This window comes from Typopeltis vanoorti, chromosome 7, assembly GCF_054136105.1.
Source record: "Typopeltis vanoorti isolate ZY-2024b chromosome 7, IOZ_Tvanoo_1.0, whole genome shotgun sequence".
NCBI lineage: Eukaryota > Metazoa > Arthropoda > Arachnida > Uropygi > Thelyphonidae > Typopeltis > Typopeltis vanoorti.
The window spans coordinates 58,858,390-58,881,664 of NC_143555.1; the positions used below are offsets into that span (position 1 = coordinate 58,858,390).

The window sequence follows — 23,275 nt, forward strand, 5'->3', positions numbered from 1 at the left end:
CCCCGGGGGAAGGAACCTTCCCCCCAAAGAAAAAGGGAAAAAAACACTAGAAAATTTTCCAAAAATCTTTTCTAATTAAAATTCATTTTTTTAAAAAAAATATTTATGTTGATGTCATGTCTTCTATTTCTATACTATTATGAATTAGCGATCGTTGTAGATGCTCAGTCATAGGTCGTATGCGATGCGTAGTGTGTATTCTCAAATTATCTACTCAACTTGCTTTCCACCCAAGATTAAATCCTGAGTGTGCTACTGATAGTGGCTCCAAAGAAGAGAAAGTAATCCCTGGTGAGTTGTGTGTGTGTGGTGGATAAGTGTGCCCTCCCATGATGGGTCCTCGGAAGTGTCACATCATAATAGTAAATTAAGTGTAAAATCTAAAACTTATCCAAGTCATCATGCAATTTAAAATTTTTAAATAAATATTTAAGTAAATTATATTAATAAAATAAATATATTTCTCAGTTTCCATCTCTGGCTCAGGATTTTCATTTTGGACAATGCAATCTTCCATTTAGTAAATTAGTAAGACAAAAGTTTACATATCATTTACATATATAAAAATTAATTTACATTAATGTTTGGAATAAGTTTGAAGGAAGAATTGAACTGTATAAGAGTGATGGACTACATTTGAATGGTTTTGGTGTGAGTCATTTGGAGAGACTACTGCTGGAAGGGAGAGTAATGAGTGTAGAGAATGAATCTGATCAAGCAGGGAAAGTGCAGCTATTTTTGCCGCATGTTTGACATTGGGAAGGATTATTAGTAATAGTGCAGATGCGGCAGCCCTGCAAGAAGATTTGAATAAGCTAGATAGATGGGCAAATGAATGGGGGTTTCAGTTTAATGCAACAAAATGTAAGGTCTTGAGGTTTGGGAAACATTGATGGGACACTGCATACTCTATGGGAGGAGTTATACTGGAGACAAGAGATCTGGGGTTGATGATTGATAGAAACCTGAAATTTAGGGGACATATTGCAAAGGTGGTGAACGTAACACAGAGGATTGCTGCAATAATGAGAAGGACACTGACCTGCAGAGATAAAACAGTTATCATTCCATTGTATAAGACCCTGATCAGACCACACTTGGACTATTGTTCTCAGATTTGGTCCCCAAGATTTGAAGGAGATAAATTAACTGTGGAAAGGGTACAAAGGCGGATAACAAAGATGGTTTCAGGACTGTACAATGATAGTTATGAGGATCGGCTGAGGGAATGTGGACTGCAGAGTTTGGTGGATAGAAGAAGGAGAGGTGATATGATTGAGACTTTTAAACTGTTGAGAGGTGGTTACAGGGTTGACACTGGGGAGTTCTTTCGCTTGGGTTGAACAGCGGGAAGGAGTGATGACAAGAGGCTATCCCTGGAAGTTACGAAAGGAAACTGTGAGCAAGAGGGTGAGGAGTGGTTTCTTTGCATGGAGGGTGGTTGAACCATGGAATGCATTGCCTGATGGAGTGGTGAGAGCGAGAACGGTTGATGAGTTCAATGAGTGGTATGATGGACTTTGGGTTTCTTAGGGGGGAGGGGACCTCCCATCGATGAGTCTTGACAGACTTTGTGTTTCTTAGGAACGACCTCCCACGATGAGTCTCTTGACTCCATGGAGGCATGAATAATAATAATAATAATAATAATAATTAATAACATCATTTTCCATCTCATCATCGGTATTTGTTGCATTCTCCTCACCTAAGAGACACTCACTTTTGGAACATTTAATACATAATCTCTCTCCAGTTTCAATTTCCTTCCACATATTCTTTAATTTTCTCGTTGAATGCATTTCACACATACTGCACTGAATAAAATCCTGCAAATTCCAATCCACCACTGTTTGTTGTGTTTGTGCCATGGCAACAATATCGCAATAAATATCATGATAAAAATGTTATAAAGATCCTAAATACTCTTAAATTACCAAAATCTACACTAATACACTCTAATACAGTAATGTTCTAAGGTTAAAAACACAATAAAACAGATAAAAAACCACAAATTTTACACAACTCACAATATAACTCATCATCTTTTAGCAACTGTATTAATTATATTTCCTTCCTGACATGTGATATAATCTCGCATCGCTAGTTACTTTGGTATAATAAAAACAACAACTTCACCTGTTATCAGACTTCATTGAAGTTAAGGCTTGTCATAGGTAGCCCCTCTGTAACATGTTTCTCATCAATTTGCAGTGTCTGCATTTGCCATAAACTCTGGCAATGCATTCTACTCACCAATCATACTCCACACAATGTGCCCTTCAATCTCTCCTTATACAACTTCTAGGGATGGACTCTTGTTATCTGCCATCTCCACCTATTTTATGAAAAATCTCATCCACATTAATCAGATAACCCCTTACCAACTTCTGTCTCAATCATGTCCCCTCATCCCATCCCATCCTGCTATCCACTAGACTCTGCAAATTCCATTCCTCCAATCTGTCTTTATAATCGACATTCTAGAGAAACCTGAACTACCTTAATCAATTGTCTCTGACAATAAAAATCCTTTTAAAAATCAGCTGACCAAATCTGTACATAGTAATCCATATACAGTCTGATCAAAGCCTTATACAAAGGAATTATAATATCTTTAATGCAAATTTTTGGAAGTTTTTTTTTTTTAGGATTAAACCAAATATATAATTGGTCATAATATCTTTACTTCTACATGTCAGTGTCTTCTGAATTATTGCTATAATTTACAGGTGCTGTCCTCACAATTTCAGCAAAATGTTCTCGAAATTTCAGGTCCCTAATGACCATAATCCATGGATCTCTCATCTCCCCCACCCCACTCCTTCTCTAAGATATCCTCACCGTTGCTGTTATTTTTATCCCAAAACCCCATGGAGTCAAAGACTCTCATCTAGGAGATCCTTTTATCACACACACAGCTCATCATACCACACTTTAAACACACTCAAATTCTTTGCAGACAAAACACTCTCAGGCAAGGCATTCCACTCATTCACAACTCTGAATGCAAAAAACCTGCTTCTCACTCCCCTGCTCACATCCTCTTTATCTTGCCCTCCTTCCGCTCCTTAGGAACTTGACCCAGTCAAAACTCATATTAAAAATATATGTCAAAGCAGATGTCATCTCACTGGTACATTCCTTCAGAATACATGGTGATGTATTATCAAGTCCCACAGCCTTATTAACATCAAGTTTGCTTAACTCCCCCATAGCCCTCCTACTCACTTACAGCCCGTCTCTCCTCCCCATCATCAACTGCTCTCAATATCTCCATGAAGTCACATTCACAAGATTGAAAGATCTTTATGAACTGCCCATTAAGTATCTCCACTATACCTTCTGCAACAGCTGTCCTTATACCATTTTCTCCAATCAATGTCATCATTCCATAATCATTCTTTTTTTTTTTGCTGACTACATACAGAAAGAACTCCTTAGGATTCTTTTTGGCTTCATTAGCTAACTGCTGCTCATACCTCACTTTTGCTACCCTTACCAACCAAATCTTGCCTGGTCTTTGTAATACTCATGGAATTAGTTACCACTTCTCTTATGCTGCCTCCATAATGCCATTTTTCTCTATATCGCATGCTTAATCTCTTCATTCATCCATTTCATACCTACCTTCTTGAACCTTCTGATCTTTGGAATGCATTTAGGCATTGCTTCTACCAGATAGTTCCTGAATATCCCCCAAGCTGCACTGATCTCTTTTCCAGCTAACTTCTCATTCCATGCTACACTTGCAAGCTGTCTCCTGAGCTCTTCATAATCACCACCCTTGTAGTTCCACATATATCCTTTTCTCACTGAGGTTCGCACAGGAATACAGGAATAAGGTGGTTTCTGGCAACCACCTTATCACTTCATGGTCACTCATTTATAATTATGATGAGATGATCAAATTCAAGACCCTGAATCCTTGTGTGCCCTCTGTTACATACTCTCTGAAGTAGTTGTCTCTCAAAAACTCAAGAAACTCATTTTCTTTATTTCCAGTTGTTATCCCAGTCTATATTGGCATAGCTAAAATCACCCATAATAATCACCCTTTTCTTATTTTCTTGAGTAATTTGATTATACATTTCATAGTGACTACCATCCACATTATCAGGTCTATAACAGCATCCAAGTATTTCATTCTATTCACCTCTATCTCACACCATACTACCTCAAAGCCATGGCACTATTTCCCTCGTGCACCTCTTCTTTGCATGGACATAACTCTTTCTCTATCATCAATAGCACTTTCTCTCCCTTTTTACCCTTTCTATCCTCACAAAACATATCATACCCTTCCATCTCTATTCCTATCAGAATGTCATCCTCATCCAGCCGTGTCTCACTTATTCCAACAATTTTTGGGTGAACAGAATCAATTAATGCAACCATTTCATCTGCCTTGTTTCTTACACTCCTAGCATTTGTATACAAACAAAGCAGCTCATTACGGGATCTATAGCTAGTTCCACTGATACCACTCATTCAATGTGATTTCTCCATGCTCAACTCAACCCATTTCTCTTTCTCCTTATTCATTTTAGAACTCTCTTCAAATCCAACTGTTTCCTCTTGATCCCAGGTCATCCCCTTTCTTTCCTGTCTACACATTCACATCCTGTTGGAGCGTCAACCTTTCTCATACTGTGTCCACTCTGAGCCTCCCCGTTTCCCAGTCCATCTTGCACACCTGTTCTCTCATTCTCTATATCATGCTGCTGAAGTCTTCATTCATAACCAACTCTTCAATCTCTCCTGTCCTACTCTCCTGCTCTTCCACTTCGCTTCTCACTTGATCAAATCATTCTCTGATATTTTGATTATTCTGATTATTGTAATGATGATTATTCTGATTCTCTGATATCATACTTTGCATCCCATCTTTGTTTCCTGAATTTTAAGCTTTGCATTTTGCAACATTGAACTGTTAATTCACTCATTTGCCAATTCACCCAGGTTAAGTCTGTTTAAGTCTTCTTGCAAGGCTAGAAGATCTGATCAAATAGCTGCATATCACTATTCAAGCCTTTCCCAATAACATTTATAAATATATTAAACAGCAATATCCTCAAAATATTCTTGGGACACTCCACAAGTGACTTCCCCCTTCTGGGATATCATTTCTCCACATAAAACTTGCTGATATCTAACAGATGGCCAGTCTCCAATCCAGTGCATTAATCTGCTCTCCATCCCTGTCTGTAATTAATTAGCAAAATAAACATGGAAAGAAGGAAGTGAGTTTGTTGAATTTCTGAAGGATAACTGCCTTAAACAACATGTGACACAGAAACGGCTTGAGGTTGAGGTTTTAGAGTGTTGGACTTGGTGACATCTTCAAGATGTGATTGTTTTTGAGTATTAACACTGCCAGCAGTTGGTGAGAGTGTTCATGAGGTCTAATTGTTTGGGAAGTGGTAAAACAAGAAAGGTTACTGCCAAAAAATAATGGATATATGTGGAGTTACAATGTGGGTGGTTATGAGGAGCTATGTTTCAACTAGCATCAATACATTGGATAAGCCATGCAGAAAAGATGTTACAGTGCATGGGAATTCCTAAGGCAGTATATGACACAAGCAGTGTATAACTGCATAACAAGACTTAAGCAAGTAATTTGAGTAGGAGGAAAATAGATGAAGAGTGAAATCAAGCAAGCAATGTGGCAAAAGAAGTTATGGTGAAGGTACAATACAGATTGTAGTGAACAGATGCATGAAGATCTAAACTGGAGGTCAGAAAAATGACTTCTCTTCTTGACTTGACTAGTCAGATGAAAGATAATCCTATGGAATGTTTCTACTATGTGGCAAGCAAGAGAAAAAAATAATTATAGCAGGTTGGCACTGGTGGATAAGTAAGGTAGCAGAACGACCATTGCAAATGATACAGTGGAATTATTTAATGAACACTTTATCAGTATATCATACTAATGTGAATGATGCTGTGCAACATGTAGAAGGGAGGCAAGTATTAGGAGAATTAAAGATTAAAGAATCAGATGCATCAAATGTTGCTTGGGTTAGATGTTAAGGTTGTGGGAATAAATCACCACATATTTTTAAAGAATGTGCTAGCTCTTTTGCAGTTATTTTCTGGTTATTCTGGTTATTTAATGAAAGTCTTGCAGTGGGCAGAGTTCCTAAGGAGTGGAAAGAAGTCAAATTAGTACTGCTCCATAAGAATGGTTATAGGACAGAAGTTTCCAATTATAGACCAGTCTATATAACTGTAACCAGTTTGCAGAGTTAAGGTGTTGGAGAGTTAGGAATAGAATACAGGATTGGGTTGATGAATATATGATGGTCAACATGAATTTGTAAAGGGTGTTCCTGTTTTAGCAATGTGTTAGATAAGGGAGAATCACATAGTGATATTCTTGGACTTGGCAGAAGCATTTCATGGATTACCACATGATAACTTTGTATACAAGCTGCAAAGGATAAGAATGGATAGTATATCAGTTAGATGGACTGGCTCTCTGAAAAATACAAGCAAGTTGTGTTTCAAAAATGGAGGGTAACCAGAGGCATGGCTCAGGGTTCAGTTCTTAGGATCCTGTTGTTTAACTTGATTGTAAATGATATATCATGTGGACTGACTGAGTGTCTTCAGTTGTTTGCTGATGATGCAAAGTTGGGGAGAATTATAAGTAGCACTGCTGATGTTAATTTCCTTTAAGAATATTTCAATAGACTTTTAGTTTGGACAGATGAATGGGGTTATAGTTTTAATATTAATAAGTGCAATCTTTGGAGTGCAGAAATATAAGGCTGTGGACTATATTGATGGCACTGTACTACAGTCAGGGCTGGATTAACCATTAAGCAAAATAAGCACGTGCTTAGGGCATCATGGAAAGGGGGGCACCCCAGAATTTCTGCTTTAGTAAGATGACAAATTTAATTTAAATTAACTTTTAATGAGTTTTTCATTGTTTTTATCTTTTCTTACTGTTACCTACTTTGTTTCAATAAATAATGACGTGTAGAAGGCCTAATAAAACTCTAACAACATGCATGATGGTTCATTTACACCATATTATCACTCACGACGCTTTCTGGCATCAAATGAGGTAATTTTTTATAATTAACATAACCATTTTATTTTTTATTTTCCTATCTGTTTTAGGTCTTGTTTTAATAAATTATGTCTTATAAAAGGCTCTAGAAGCAAATATAAAACAAATCACGTGGTTGTCTCAGAAATGCGCCTCCGGTAAAAGGCCTAGCTGTCGCAGAAGTGCGACTAACAAGAGTTAATTAAAGCACGAAAGCACAAGATTCAGTTGCGAGCCGAAAATTAAATTGTTCGTATGATTTTGCCTGTGATATGTGTAACTGTGTTGATTGCCACCTAATATTCAACAAAATGATCTTTTTATTTCTGTATTTAACAGATTTCCCAAGAACCAAGATGAAATGTGTTCAGTTAAGTGGTACACAAAAGCAAAAACTATCAAAAAAGAAACAAGAGGAGACTTTGGAATTAGATTCCAAGACTGCAAAGCTGACTGATTTCTTCACACAAGTTCCACAACATTAAATACCAATTTCTGATCAGAGCCAATCTCCGTCATCAGAAGTGGACACAAATACCACTTTGATCACTTCAAAATCAAAATATGGAATCATCAAGGTGTCACAAGCAGGTTCATCTAGCACATGTCTCACTACTGACCTCACTTTGTCTGTAAATTCTCTTGATATCTCTACTGCAAATGTTGATGCAAGTTGCTTTACAAAACATTCTGAGGTTGAAATAATTGCTGAAAATGAAAGTTTAGTGGGCCATGGTGATGGTGGTGAAATGATTCAGTCTGCAAAAGATGAAGTAAATATAGCAAAAGATCCAGGGTTGTGGCTTGATTTCTCTGCTGATGACGTGGCTTATTGGACTGCTTGTAGACCCAGTGACTGTCAACACCACAATGGGCCATTTGACAAGTCTTACTGACATTTCAGTAGTGGCAAACCAGTAAGATACTCTTCACAGAAACTTTTTGTTGGGATAAAAGCCAATGGTGAGAGTAATAAGAGAGAGTGGTTATTGTATTCATCATCAACGGGATCAGTTTATTGTTTTGTTTGTAAACTGTTTGCTCCTAAAAATTTCTCACATTTTGTTACAAGAGAAGGGTTCAGTGACTGGTGAAATACTATTGTAATTGATCAACATGAAAAAAGCACTACTCACCAAGACTCTATGCTAACATACTTAACTCACAGACAAGGTGTAGGGTTGGGACAACAGTTGGAAAAACAAATTCATGAAGAGTGTGATTACTGGGAACATGTCCTGAGGTGTATCATAGCTGTTATTCGTACGTTACTTGAACGTGGCTTGGCTTTTCGAGGAACAGAAGAAAGATTTGGATCATTGCAAAATGGGAACTTTTTAGTGCTGCTTGAGTTCATAAGTCAGTTTGATCCATTTTTAGCAGGTCACATTGCGAAATAAGGAAATTGTGGCAAAGGAAATCCTCCTTATCTGTTCAAAGCCACCTGTGAGGAACTCATTCAACCAATGGCTCAAAAGGTCCACGTGTTTATTGTTGATGAAGTAAAATCTTCTGGTTATTTTAGTTTGTCAGTTGATTCAACACCAGATCTGTCACATATCGACCAGTTAAGTGTTGTACTTAGGTACTTAAAAGATGGACAGCCTATTGAACGCTTTTTAACCTTTCTGGAAATGAAAAGTCATACTGATGAGGAAATGGCAAATCAGGTGTTGCAGTATTTATGTAAAGTTTGTCAGCTAAACTTTTCAAAATGTAGGGGTGAGTCTTATGACAACGCTGCTAACATGTTGGGGCGTTATAAAAATTTTAGAAATAAAGAAGTTTGCTATATATGTGCCCTGTGCAGCTCATTCACTAAATTCGTTAGGCCGAAGTACTGTTGACTGCTATCAAGAGGCGGTTAATATCTTCTCTACAGTGCGGTTGCCCTATACCTTTTTTTCAGCCTCAACCAGCTGGTGGACAATTCTTAAAGGTTGTATTGGAAATGAAAATGTCTTAAAATCCCTCTCTGATACCAGATGGGAGGCAGATGCGTTAGACTGTATAGCCGAAGACCAGTCACAAAAGGGAGACACTAGAAGAGAAGCAGATAATATTGCAAATAAGATGCAAGAGCTAGAATTCGTTTTTATGTTGAATTTTTGGGTAAGCCAAGTTCTACAGAATGAGGATGTCAACTTAAAAACATGTGCAGATCTCTATGGATCATTAGCTGACCAATTGTGCACTTCACGAAATGAATTTGAAAGATATGAAGCAGCTACAAAGGAAGTGCTACCAGATGTTGATTACAAGGCAGCTCAAACTGGCAAACGTATCAGAAAGAAGGTACCCAATGACAGAGATGCTCCAGAAGTATGGAGCATCTCCGTCATCTCCAGAAGAATGCCAGAGATAAATTTCTTATCACCACCTTTTACACAATTGTTGACAAAGTTGAAACTGAGATGAGAAGAAGAGGAGAGATATACAAAGAAATATCAGAGAGATTTTCTTTTGTAAGTGATGGGCCACATAATGCTACTTCAGTGACTTCATCATCTACTGAAATTGTTGTCAAGTATTCTCAGTGTTGTCAAAAGCTGATTGATGCTTACCCAGAGGACTTGAACACTAATTTCTCAGCTGAGCTTCAGCAGTTTTACTCATATGTGTGCCATAAGTTCAGTGCAACAAAAAATGTAAAAACAAGATTCAGTCATGCTGAACTTTATAAAATAATTGTAGAAGATAATATTGAATGTGCCTTTCCAAATGTAGACAGTGCCTTTCGTATATTTTTAACATTAATGGTCACAAATTGCTCAGCTGAGTGTTCATTTTCTCAGTTGAAGTATATTAAAAATCCCATCAGAACAACTATGCAATAAGGCAGGTTGAATGCCTTATCTCTACTAAGTATAGAAGCAGATATGTTACGTAAGATTAATTTTGAGGATCTGGTCAAAGACTTTGCAATTAAAAAAAGTAGGAGAAAACTTTTCAAATCTAAATAAAGTTGAATACAAAAATAAACATTATTTTCCTTAAGTTTTTACTTACTATAAGTTTTGTTTCATTTTGAAAAATAAAAATTTTTTTATGGTTTATTATTGTTTATATTTTGAATTACATATATATGGGGCACCGAAATCTTTTAAGGGCTTAGGGCCTCTATGGGTCTTAATCTGGCCCTGACTACGGTCTACTGTCAACCATTACCCCAGATTTAGGATCTGAGAGTGATGGTTGAGAGTAGACTGAAGTTTAGAGCAATATTGGCTTGCCACACACTTGTTCTAACCATTTTTTGACAGTTCTGGAAGACATCTTTCTTTAGTTCTTTTAGATATGCTATTGCAGCCATTTCAATTTTGTTGCAAAAATGCTTTACCTCCATTAATGATTTCAACTTTGGAAAGAGCCAGAAATCACATGATGCTGAATCAGGCAAATATGGCAGATGCAGGCACATTGTAATTTTTTTTGCCTGACAAGAACCGTCGAATAAGAAGAGAGATGTGTTTCAATGAGCATTGTCATGATGTGTGACATGAACTGTTCATATGCTTCTGCCATGTTTTTTGATACACATCATTCCACAAATGCTGCAGTACTCTTTTATGATATTCAGGTAGGTAAAACTAGGTAAAACTCTGTCCACACAATCCTCTCCAAATCAAAAAAAGATAATCAATAAAACTCTGACGTGGATATTGATTGGTTGCCTTTTTTAGCTGAGTTGAGCTGGGTGTTTTCCATTATGAATTCTTAATCTTAGCCTCAGGATCATAACTGTACACCCAAGATTCATCTTCTGTTATGATGTGTTGGAAAAAGTTCAGGTTTGAAGTCACATGATCACCATTTTTGCAACAGTGATGCAAAATACAGGTACAGGAAAACTGTATTTACAATCAAGCGAGTTGAACTGATAAACTTGAAACTAATTATGTGACTGACAGATGGATACCAGATCATGTGGTTCCTCTCAGCTTCTCTCTCCCTCCGATAGTCAGTACTATCATTGTATTCATTGTACTTTTTGATCACACCTCGTATTATCAGCACTACAGACTTATTACATCATGTTTACTCAGTTACGCATATGCCTCCTGCTTACCCACCGTCTGTGACTCTTCCCTTCCCACTGCAATCAAGTTCTGCTTGTTGTCACACTCATGAGGATGAAGTACCTTATAAATAGCTCATTTAATATCTCAAATATATCCTTCACACTGGTTATCATTCCACAGTTTTCATCAACCAACATCATTCTTCTATAATCATTCTTTCTTCTACTGACTACATATCAAAAGAACTCTCTAGGATCTTTATTTATTTATTGGTCTTATTATCAAACTGCTGCTCATACAACTTTCTCGCATGCTCTTTGCACTCCTTTCATAATTATTATTATTATTATTATTTTTTTTTTTGGGATACTCCAGGGAGTCCTTAGACTCATCGAGGGAGGCCCTAAACATCATGTCCACACAACTATACGACATTCTCATAGTATCTATCATACCTTGCCTTGAACTCGCTCACTGTCATAGCACCCACAACAGACTCTGGCAGCTTATTCCACTCATTTAGCACTCTAAAAGTAAAGAACCCAGCTCTAACACCACTGCTAACCACACTCTTGCCCAGCTTCCATAGGTGTCCCCTAGTTCTCCCACCACCAGTCCTGATCTCAAAAATATCCTCTGAATTAATCTTATAGAATCCTTTTAGCAATTTGAATGTCTCAATCATATCTCCCCTTTTCCACCTATCAACCAATTTCTGCAACCCACAAATCTTCAACCTGTTCTCATATGGTTCATTCCATAGACCTGCTATCATCTTAGTCACTCGCCTCTGGATCCTCTCCACCTCCTCCCCATCAAGAAGGAATCGAGGTGACCAAATCTGTGCACAGTAGTCAAGATGAGGTCTTATCAAGGCTCGGTACAGAGGTACAATAACTTGCTTGTCTCTGCTCGTTAAGGTATTTTTCAACAACCAAGTGAGTTGATGAGCTGATTTAGGCTACTTTCGCAATGTGCCCCCCTAAACTTCATCTCCCTATCCACCAACACTCCCAAGTCCCTGGCCTCATCAATCTCTTGGAGTACAGTTCCACCCATGTGGTATACTGCTGCTAATCTTTTCACCCCAAAATGCATAACCTTACATTTTGTCACATTAAATTGACATCCATTCTCCTTAGCCCAGAATTCCATTCTATCAAAGTCATCCTGCAAGACTTTGACATCTTCTGCATTCACTATTGCCCTTCCCAACTTTGCATCATCAGCGAACAAATGAACTGTTCCACTTAGATCCTTCCCTATATCGTTAATGAACAGATTAAACAGCAGTGGTCCAAGAACAGAACCCTGCGGCACCCCCCCTAGTCACAGGCCGTCTTTTGGACTTCACTCCTGAATAACCACTCTTTGATATCTCTCCATCAGCCACCCACCTATCCATCTCACCAACCCTATATCCATTCCCATATGTTGTAGTTTACGGATTATAATTCCATGTGGTATTCTGTCAAACGCCTTTGCCAGGTCCAGCAGTATCACTGTAAACACATTTCCCTTATCCAGTTCAGCCGTCACCTTGTTATAAAACTTGAGCAAGTTACTCAGGCATGATCTACCCTTTACAAAGCCATGCTGTCCCCTGTACAGTATCTCATTTTCATCAATCCATTCCTGTATTTTTCTCTTGACTACTTTCTCCAAGACCTTGACAACAACTCCTGATATGCTGATCAGTCGGTAATTTGCAACCATAGTCTTGGATCCTCCTTTATGCAGTGAAACTATTTTCCCCTCTTTCCACGCCTTCAGGACTAAACCAGACCCGAGACTCAGATTAAACAACATGGTCAAGGGCACTGATAATTTCTTAGCCGCTTCACGCAAGACCCGTGCCGGTATACCATCCAATCCCACAGATGTATTCACATTAAGGTTCTGTAATAGACTATTCACCTCCACTTCATTCATCACAATTCCCGTATAAACTGATGGCTCCTTCATTTTTTCAATGTTTCCACCTGGATGATATACTTTTGCAAAGTGCGTGCTCAGTAATTTCACTATATCGACTGGTTCAGTGACCTCCTTACCATCGTCATTCCTTAAAATCATTTTGCCATGTACAGTTTTTTTCTTGCTTGCAGCATATTGAAAGAACTGTTTGGGATTCTCTTTTGCTTGCATAGCTAGTTTCCTTTCATAATCGGCTTTTGCTGTTTTTACCACACTCGTTACCCTTATGGCCTGCACTTTATACCGTTTATGTTCCTGCAGGTCACCCTTTTCTTTAAATTCCCTCCACAGTTGTTTCGTTTTTTGCAGCTCAAGCTTAATGGTGTTATTCATCCATTTAACCCCTACTTGTTTTACTATTCGGACCCTAGGTATACAATCAGCCATAACCTCCTGTAAATGCTCCTTGACCACTTCCCATGCTCTATCGACGTCCAGCCCTTGCAGTTGTACATGCCATGGCACCGATCCAAGCTATCTCCTAAGCTTGTCATACTTGCCAGCACAGTAATTCCACATATACCCTGTCTTAATCAAAAATTCCACACCTTTAGCCACCTCCCAGGTCAAGACCTTATGATCACTCTCACCTATCACATGTGTCCTCTCCTCCTTCCAATCAATGTTATTATAATTAAAATCCCCCATAATAATTACCCTCCTTCCACTCATTTCATCAATTTGTTTATGCATACTATCTCCACCATCTATTCCATCACCTGGTCTATAGCAGCACCCAACTGTATATTTCATTCTGCCAGTCTCAATCTCACACCAAATAGCCTCAAATGAGCTCCTTTCACTATCCTGCAATACAACTTCAATTCTCCTTGGTTGCAGTTCATCAGCTATCATCAATAACACCCCTCCCCCCATTTTATTCTCTCTGTCCCTCCTAAACACACTATAACCTACACACACATTCTATCCCACTAACTATGTCATCTTTCGTCAGCCATGTTTCACTAATGCCAATAACCTGTGGCCAGGAAGAACCAATCAAGACCAAAAATTCTTCCTTCTTGTTCCTAATACTCCTGGCATTAGTATACATGAAATGCAGTGATCCCTTTGTTCCATCCCTATCTTGATGCGTTATTCTAAATGTCCCATTCCCATTTTTTGTCCTTAGTGCTGGCTCAGGTACATTATATACATTTTTACGCTCAACTGTCTCACTGATGTCTGCATATCCACTCCCCCCCCCATCCTTGGTAGTTCTAGTTTCTCTGGTTCTGCACATCCATTTTCACTTCATTCAGCAACACTTTTTCCAGTCTTCGCACACCAAGTCCATTCAAATGCAGGCCATCCATCTTGTATAAGTGTCCTTTCGCCCATCAAACCTATTCCACACCACACCGTTTGCATAACCTGCGCATAATGTCATTTGCGATTATGGCCCTCCTTCTAAACTCCTAAACTCTGTCATACCGCGGCAACAGACTCACCATTCTAACTCTGTCACTCTTTTCTTTCACTACCTTTAACAATACTTTCAAGTCCTCTCTCATAAAAAATTTATCACCTTTTAATTCATTCGTACCCGCCACAATTATTAATTCTTTCAACCTCTGTTTTTGCACTCTAATACTCTCACTTACATCCTTAAATTTCGCACCCGGTAAGTACGATTTAGTTACACTCCTCTTAATAACGAGTCACCATACAACACTCTTTCCTTCATTTCAGAAACTCGCCCACTCTTACACTGGTTATTTCCGTTAGCCGAATCACTCTGGAAAGAGTTTTGCAGGTGCTCTAATTGCCGCTGCGCATTCTGTATCACTGCGTGCAACCTAGCGATCTCACTTCCTATAAATAATTCCTCATTTTTTTATCATTCAAACCACTTTCTCTCTCTGTATAGTTGCTCTCACTCTTTCTTAGATCACCGCTCTCATTGCCATCTTGTACATCGCAATTCCCTATCAAGCCACTACATAATACCTCCTTCCATGTCTCACCTGATCATTCCTCCATTTCATACTTTATTCAGACTACTGACATTTGGAATGCATTCAAGCATTGCTACCAAACAGTTCCTGAGAAGGGTGTGAGCAGCATTAATCTACTTTCCATCCAGTTCCTCATTCCGTGACACAGCTGCAAGCCATCTCCTGAGTTTGTCATAATCAAGTTCCACATACATCTCTTTCTCACTGAAGTCCTCATATGGCTGACTGCTGCCTGGGTATTCACTTCATGGTCACTTTCATCAACTGGGGAAAATTTTTACACCTGCAATAGCAATTTTACAATAACATCTGCTGATGAGATAATCCAACCCAAGATCTTTGATCCTTGTGTATTCTCTGTTATATACTACCAAAAGTGGTCTCCCAAAAACTCAAGTAAGGTAATCCATTCTTTTTATCCTCACTTGTTGTCTCTTTATTCCAATTTATATTAACCATAATTAATTACTCATAATGATCAACCTTTTCTTATTAGTCAGAATAATTTGCCTATATATTTCTTTCTTACTGCACTCCCTATTACCAGGTCTGTAGCAACACCCAACTAAATATTTCATCTTTTCTACCTCTACCTCACACTATATTGCTTCAAAACTACTGCCACTATTTGCTCCTTGCATCCCCATCTTGAATGAGTATAACTTCTCTGCTACTATGTACTTGCCCCTTTCTGCCCTGGAAGGGGCAAATACTGGTCTATCTTCACAAAAAACATCATATCCTTTATCTCTGTTCTTGTCAGGATGTCATCCTCACCAAATCATATTATGAAAATTTATGGGCAAATGAACTCTATAAACACAATAATTTAATTTCCCTTATTTTGAACACTTCTGACATTCGTGAACATATATACTAGCTTATTTCTAGGTCCATAACAACATTTCTCAGATGTGACTTCTCCATCATCACTGATCTTGCACCTCTCCCAGACCTAAATGTTGCTTCCTCATTCTTGGGCATCTCAATTCTTTCTTTATTGTACATTCACATATCCACGTCTGTATCCATCATCCATATTTGTCACACAATGTCTCCCTATCCACCCTGACTTCCCCATTTCCTTGTCTGTCATGTATTCCTTCTTTCTCATTCTTTTTACTCAAGCCACTTGTCTCTCGATTCACAAGCTCTCCTACCCTGATTTCCTGACTTTCCAAATCACCTCTTGCTTTGGCCTTCCATCCACCTCAGTCATTACTTTATTTTACAGCAAACGTTTCTCCAGCTGACTCAAACCAAATACATTTTGTATTCAAACCAAATTTCACATGGTGCTAAATCAGGTGAATATTCATCTCACACAGTCACAAAATGAATCTCCTTTCTCCTCACAAAGATCCACTAGCATACCATTCATAATCTTTGCTCACTATCTCAACTCATCCCTATCATACTTGGATAATACAATGACTATCTTTTCTATCATACTGTTAGAAGGAAATATTTAGGAAGAATAAGCCAGGAAGATTGGGGGATATGAAGGATGGAAAGGAGGAAATATAAAAAGAGAGAGAAATAAAAAATAATAATACAGAGCAGTACAGAAAAGATATATGTTAATAAACTGTATAATTTACTATAATTAAATAGCCTTATTATTATCTCATCTCATCTCATCTTCTTTATACCCTCTTTTACCTTACGGTGTCGAGGGTTCATTGATCATCGGACCTCACTTCGTTTACAGGATAAGGTGGTCAGCCCTATGCCCCGTAGTGTTAAGTTCTCAAGGCCAGTTTGCCTGCTTTGCGGGATGAAAAACCCCAGAATAAACTGGGGAAAAAACCCTGCTGTCCACGCCCAAGACTGGCTAACTTGGCTATGGCTGAGGAAGAACCTTCAGCTCCTCATGTCACCGACGGGAATCGAACCTAGGACATTCCTTCCCCAGGCATATGGTTGCGAAGTGCATAGCCACTAGGCTAACTGCGCGGACGCTTTATTATTATTATTATTATTCACGCCTCCATGGAGTCAAAAGACTCATCGTGGGAGGTCCTTTCTAAGAAACACAAGTCTATCAAGACTCATCGAGGGAGGTCCCTCCTAGTAAACACAAAGTCTATCATAGCACTCCTTAAATGCATTGACCGTTCTCTTTCCTGCCACTCCATCAGGCAGTGCATTCCATGGCTCAACCACCCTCCATGCAAAGAAACCACTCCTCACCCTCTTGCTCACAGTTTCCTTTCGTAACTTCCAGGGATCGCCTCTTGTCATCATTCCTTCCTGCTGTTCAACCAAGTGAAAGAACTCCCCAGTGTCAACCCAGTAACCACTTCTCAACAGTTTAACGGTCTCAATCATATCACCTCGCCTTCTATCCATCAAACTCTGCAGTCCACACTCCCTCAGCTGATTCTCATAACTAACATTGCACAGTCCTGAAACCATCTTTGTTATCCACCTCTGTACCCTTTCCGCAGTTAATTTATCCCCTTCAAATCCTGGGGACCATAACAACATTTCTCAGATGCGATTCCTCCATCATCACTGATCTTGCACCTCTCCCAGACCTAAATGTTGCTTCCTCATTCTTGGCCATCTCAATTCTTTCTTTATTGTACATTCACACATCCATGTCTGTATCCATCATCTGAGAACAATAGTCTAAGTGTGGTCTGATCAGGTTCTTATACAACGGAATGATAACCCGTTTATCTCTGCAGGTCAGTGTCCTTCTCATTATTGCAGCAATCCTCTGTGTTACCTTCACTACCTTTCCAATATGTCCCCTAAATTTCATGTTTCTATCAATCATCAACCCCAGATCTCTTGTCTCCCCTACTTCCTCCAGTTTAACTCCTCCCATAGAGTATGCAGCGTCCCATCGATGTGTCTCAAACCTCAAGACCGTACATTTTGCTGCATTAAACCGACATCCCCATTCATTTTCCCATATATCTAGCTTATTCACATTTTCTTCTCCCTTCTATGTGTTTAGGTCTACTGGCTTGTTACAGAGCTATCTTAAGTCCTAAGTCGTACCCATCCCGAGGATAAGGTGACTAGCCCTACACCTCCCGTTATATTCTATGGCTGTAGCTGTGTGTGTTCATGAGGCCAGTTTGCCTGCTTGCAGGAGGAAAAACCCCAGAGAAACTGGGGAGAAAAACCCTGCTGTCCACTCCCAAGACTGGCTAACGTGGCTATGTCTGAGAAAGATCCTTAAGCTCCTCATGTCAGCAATGGGAATCGAACCCAGGACACTCCTCTCCCAGGCATATGGTTGCCAAGTGCATAACCACTAGGCTAACTGCATTGGCATAATTAAATGTATTATAGTAAAAAAAAAATATTTTATATATATGAGAGAGAGAGAGAGAGAGACAGAGAGAGCGAATGAATGAAAAAATATTACAGTTCTACAATTTGCCTCCAAATTAGTTTATTACATGTCAGCATTCCAATATTGTCATGTCTAACATTTCATGGTTCAAAAGCACTTTTGAATGAATCAATTCACCTACACCTTGGCCTTCCTGTGGGTCATTGTACTGCCATCTTGTCATCAAACACCTATTCTGCTACCTTTCCTCACTCATTCTATTTAAATGGCTTTATACCACTTTAGATAAGGTCTGCTGACACATTCTTGAATGCTAACAATGTCAAGTTCCTTTCTAAAAATCATAATTTTTAATATGATTCTGCCATTTATACCAACTGTTTACTTCCCTAATTTTTCTCAGAACCTTCGTATCTGTGGTCTAGTCTTTTTATGTCTGTATCGGTTTACCAAAAATGTATCAGTTCACCCTGTTGAATGTCTATATCTAGGTTGACTTATATGTCCATGAAATGATAATGAAACCTATAGTTGATTTTGGATAGTGCAGTCTCTGAATATAGACATTCAAGGATAATAACAACATAGTACAAAGTATATGGATGTGTTTGTGTGTTAACTCATAACAGAGTAACTAGTTTAGCATTCATTAATATTTTCAATAGGTTAGGACTGAGGAAGATTATTATAGCATAATTTCATTGTGGTATGTTTGTCAATAGCTGGTATAATTGTGGATCGTTCACTGTGTTTTTAAATGTCAGATGTGTGATAAATTAATTAATTAAGGGACCAAAGCAAAGGACATAGTAAAAATGTTATTTGTAATTGGACATAGTAAATTTTATTGGGCATATCATCTTGGAAAAGCAGGTTTTACTCCTGGTAGGATGGTAAGAGTTGAAGGTGTAGAAGTGCATAAGGAGAATATGTTTCAAATAATAAGTACTCTGGAAGTCGTTAAGGCAGTGGGACAGGATGGGATTTCACTGAGTGGTTTAAACGAATCTGCTAAGGCACTGACATTTCCATTGATTTGGCTCTTCAGTGAGAATCTGAGCTACTGGGAAAGTAACCAGTGAGTGGAAGGAGGGTAAGAAAATGTCACTGTATACAAGTGGTGATAGAATGCAGGCATCAAACTATAGACCAATTTGCATTTATTCTGTAGTTGTTAATATTCTGGAGAATATTAACAACTACAGAATGAGAGATTGTATAAAAATTGGGCAGATGAGGGCCGTATTATCTTTGAAGATCAGTATGGATTTGCTAAAGAGCACTCTTGTCTTAGTAATTTGTTACCTTTTACAATAAAGTGACAAGGGCGGTTGTTGAGGAAAAGGCATTTTTTACAGCCATTCCCCCCCCCCCACACACACACAAAGGAATTTGATAGGGTGCAACATGATAAGTCAATATGTAAGTTGCAACAACACATCAGGTTAGTGAACTGGATTTGAAATTGCCTGTCTGATAGGTGTCAGAGAGTTGTGTATTATGAAAGGCAGAGCAGTATCAAGGAAAAGGAAGGTTACAAGTGGAGTTCCACAAAGATCAGAATTGGAGCCTTTGTTTTTTAATCTTTATGTTCATTGATATTGTCACTGCATTGCAGAGAGATATTCAGTTATTTGCAGATGATAATTATTATTATTATCAACAATCTCCTTGGAGTAAAGAGACTCATTGTGGGAGGTTCCACTCTCATATGCACAGATCATTATAGCTCAACTTAAATGCATTCACTTTCTCTGCACTCAACACACTCTGCAATGCATTCCAATCACTCACCACTCTCCAGGCAAAATATCTACTCCTCACACTCACCTTATACAGCTTCCATGGATGGCCTCTTGTTCTCCCTCATCTCCAGATATTCTATGAAAAATCTCATTTTCTTTGCTTCTATCCACTAGCCTCTGTAATATGCATTCTCTCAATCTGTCCTCATATTCCAAAGACCAGATACGAACTTAGTCAATTGTCTATGGGCCCTCTCCAACATCTCATCATCCTTTTGAAAACCTTGTGCAGAGTAATCCATATACAGCCTAATCAAAGTCTTCTATAATGGGATCATTAAAAAAAAAAACAATATCCTTACTTCTGCATCATTTCCATAATCCACTTTGTCGTCCTCACAATTTTAGCAAAATGGCCACAAAATTTGAAGTGTCTGTCCATCACCATCCTTAAATCCTTCATCTCTTCCAAAATATCCCCATCAATCAAAATATCCTCATACACGTCCCAAATTTTAAAACCTTACACTTTCTAACATTAAACTGACATCACACACACACACACACACACACACACACACACACACACACACACACACACACACACACACACACTTGCGCCCATTCAGACAATGTATTTAGGTCCTCTTGCAAAGCTACAACATATGCTCTACTTCTCATAACTCCCCCCAACTTTGCATCATCTGCAAATAACTGTTGTGTCACTATTTAAGCCCTTTCCAATGTTATTTATATACAAATTAAACAACAATGGCCCCAAAACAAGCCACTAGTGACTTTCCTTTTCTGGGATATCACCCTCATATATAACCAACTGATACCTATCAGACATCAATCTGTAATCCAGCATACCAATATACTATCAAAACCCAATTGTTTTAATTTAACTATTAATTTGTCATGTTGTAATCTATTAAAAGCTTTTGCAAAATCTAAATATACTACTGTATATGCATCTCCCTTGTCCAATGTTGTCACCTTGTTATAATAAGTAAGCAGATTGCTAAAACACGATCTTCCTTTAGCAAACCCATGCTGTCCATTAAAGAGAATTCTACTACTGTCCACCCAGTTCTGAATCCTTGTCCTCACTACCATCTCCAATACCTTGACCAACAACTCCAGGCAAGCAGATTGACTTATAATTTGAAGCCTTAGTCTTATCACCTCCTTTATGAAGGAGAAAATTTTGCCATCTTTCTATTCCTTTGAGACCTGGGCTAATCTAAGACTCATGTCGAAAATGTAAATTAAAGGTGTTGCTAACTCCCTGAAACATTTCCTCAAGACAAGCTGTGATATACCATCAAGTTTACTCATTTCCTCATATACCCCCTGCTCACTCACCCATCAGTAGTTTTCTACCCCTCCCACTGCTCTCAATTTCTGCATTATGTTACAATCATAAGGATGGAATATTTTAATGAACTGCTCATTTTCCTCTTCAATATCCTCTTCAGTGTTTATCATTCTCCCATAATCATTCTTCCTTCTACTGGCTGCACATTGAAAAACTCCCTAGGATCACCATGCATCTTAATGGAATGTTCTAGGGAATTGGCATACCTGTTTAATAAGAGGCTTACAACAGTACAGGTTTCAAGGGAGTGGAAGGAGGGTAAAATGGTTCCACTGCATAATGGTGATAAGGATATAGCTTCAAATTATAGGCCAATCTATATAATCTGGAGTTGTGGTTGAAGATACTGGAGAGATTGGTGAGAAATAGGATCCAAAAATGGATTGATAACAGCAGTATTTCTGTGTTTATCAGCATGGGTTTGTTAAAGGGAGACCATGTTTTATCTAAATTATATAGTATAACAAGGTGACAAATACCGTGGACAGGGGAGATGCATATACAGTGGTGTACTTGGATTTTGCAAAAGCTTTTGATAGACTACCACACAACAAACTGTTAAATAAATTGAAACAGATGGGAGTGGATAACAGACTTCTGAGTTGGATCAGTGACTGACTGTCAGATAGGTATCAGAAAGTTGTATTATGGGGGTGAAGTATCCTAAAAGAAATAGGTCACCAGTGGTGTACCACAGGGGTTGGCTTTAGGACCACTGTTGTTCAATTTGTATGTTATTGATATTGGGAGGTGTTTAACTAGTGATATGCAGCTGTTTCCATATGAGGCCTTGATTAGGCCTCATATGGATTATTATGCACATATTTGGTTGGTGGATTTTCATGTGACAAGAATATGTTGGAAAGGGTCCAGAGAAGATTCACGAAGGTGGTCAAGTGGTCTTTGGAATATGGGGTATGAGGACACATTGAGAGAATATAAGTTGCAAAGCCTCATAAATATCTCTATCATATCCCACCCCCTCCCACTCGGAAGAGGGAGAAAAGATATGATTGAGACATATAAGCTAGTCAGGGGCTGTTATTAGATTGACATGGAAGAGATTTTTCATAGAATGGAGGGGGGGGGGAGAACAAGAGGCCATTGCTGGAAACTTTATAAGGATAGTGTGAGTAGAGGAGTGAGTAGCAGGTTCTTTATATGGAGTGTGGTTAGTGAGTAGAATGCACTGCTTGAGTGCATTGTGAGTGTAGGCACATTGAATCAGTTTAAGGCACAGTTGGATGAGCATTGTGTGTAACAGTGTGTATCTCCAATGACGAGTCTTTGACTCCCTGGCGGTCAGATGATGATAATAATAATAACAATAATTTCTTTTAGCAACATTTGCTAACTGCTGCTCATACAACACTTTTGCTAACCTTTCTAAGCGAGTCACTTTCCTTGCTTGCTCTTTGTACTCCTCATGTAATTGATTGTTTTCACTCATCTTGTCCCATTTTCACAATGCCTTTTTCTTACCGATTGAATGCTTAACCTCTTCAGTCATCCATTTTACACCTACCTTATTTAATCTCCTGACCTTCGGAATACTCAGTCATTGACTCTGCAGAATAATTCCTGAGTAGAGACCAAGCAGCACTGATTTCCTTCCCATGCAATTCCTCATTCCATGATATTGCTGCAAGCTGCTTCCTGAGTTTGCCATAATAACCTGCCTTATAGTTCCAGATATAACTCTTTCTCACAAAAGTACTGATATGGCTGGCCACCACTTAAGTGATCACTTCATGGTCACTTTCACCAACTGGAGGATGATCTGACATTTCATTTACAACAATATCTTCTGATGAGA

The 23,275-nt window shown here is 38.6% G+C and overlaps 1 protein-coding gene across 1 annotated transcript in view; it reads right to left on the minus strand.

Annotated features, from left to right (window-relative positions):
• Window positions 1-23,275, minus strand: part of LOC150104706 (fat-like cadherin-related tumor suppressor homolog) — a 573,066-nt gene that overhangs the window by 55,697 nt on the left and 494,094 nt on the right. Inside the window, exon 26 of the mRNA XM_090395611.1 lies at window positions 11,133-11,205. Within this exon, the coding sequence (XP_090251737.1) occupies window positions 11,133-11,205 (73 nt within the window). The remainder of the gene's footprint in view (window positions 1-11,132; window positions 11,206-23,275) is intronic.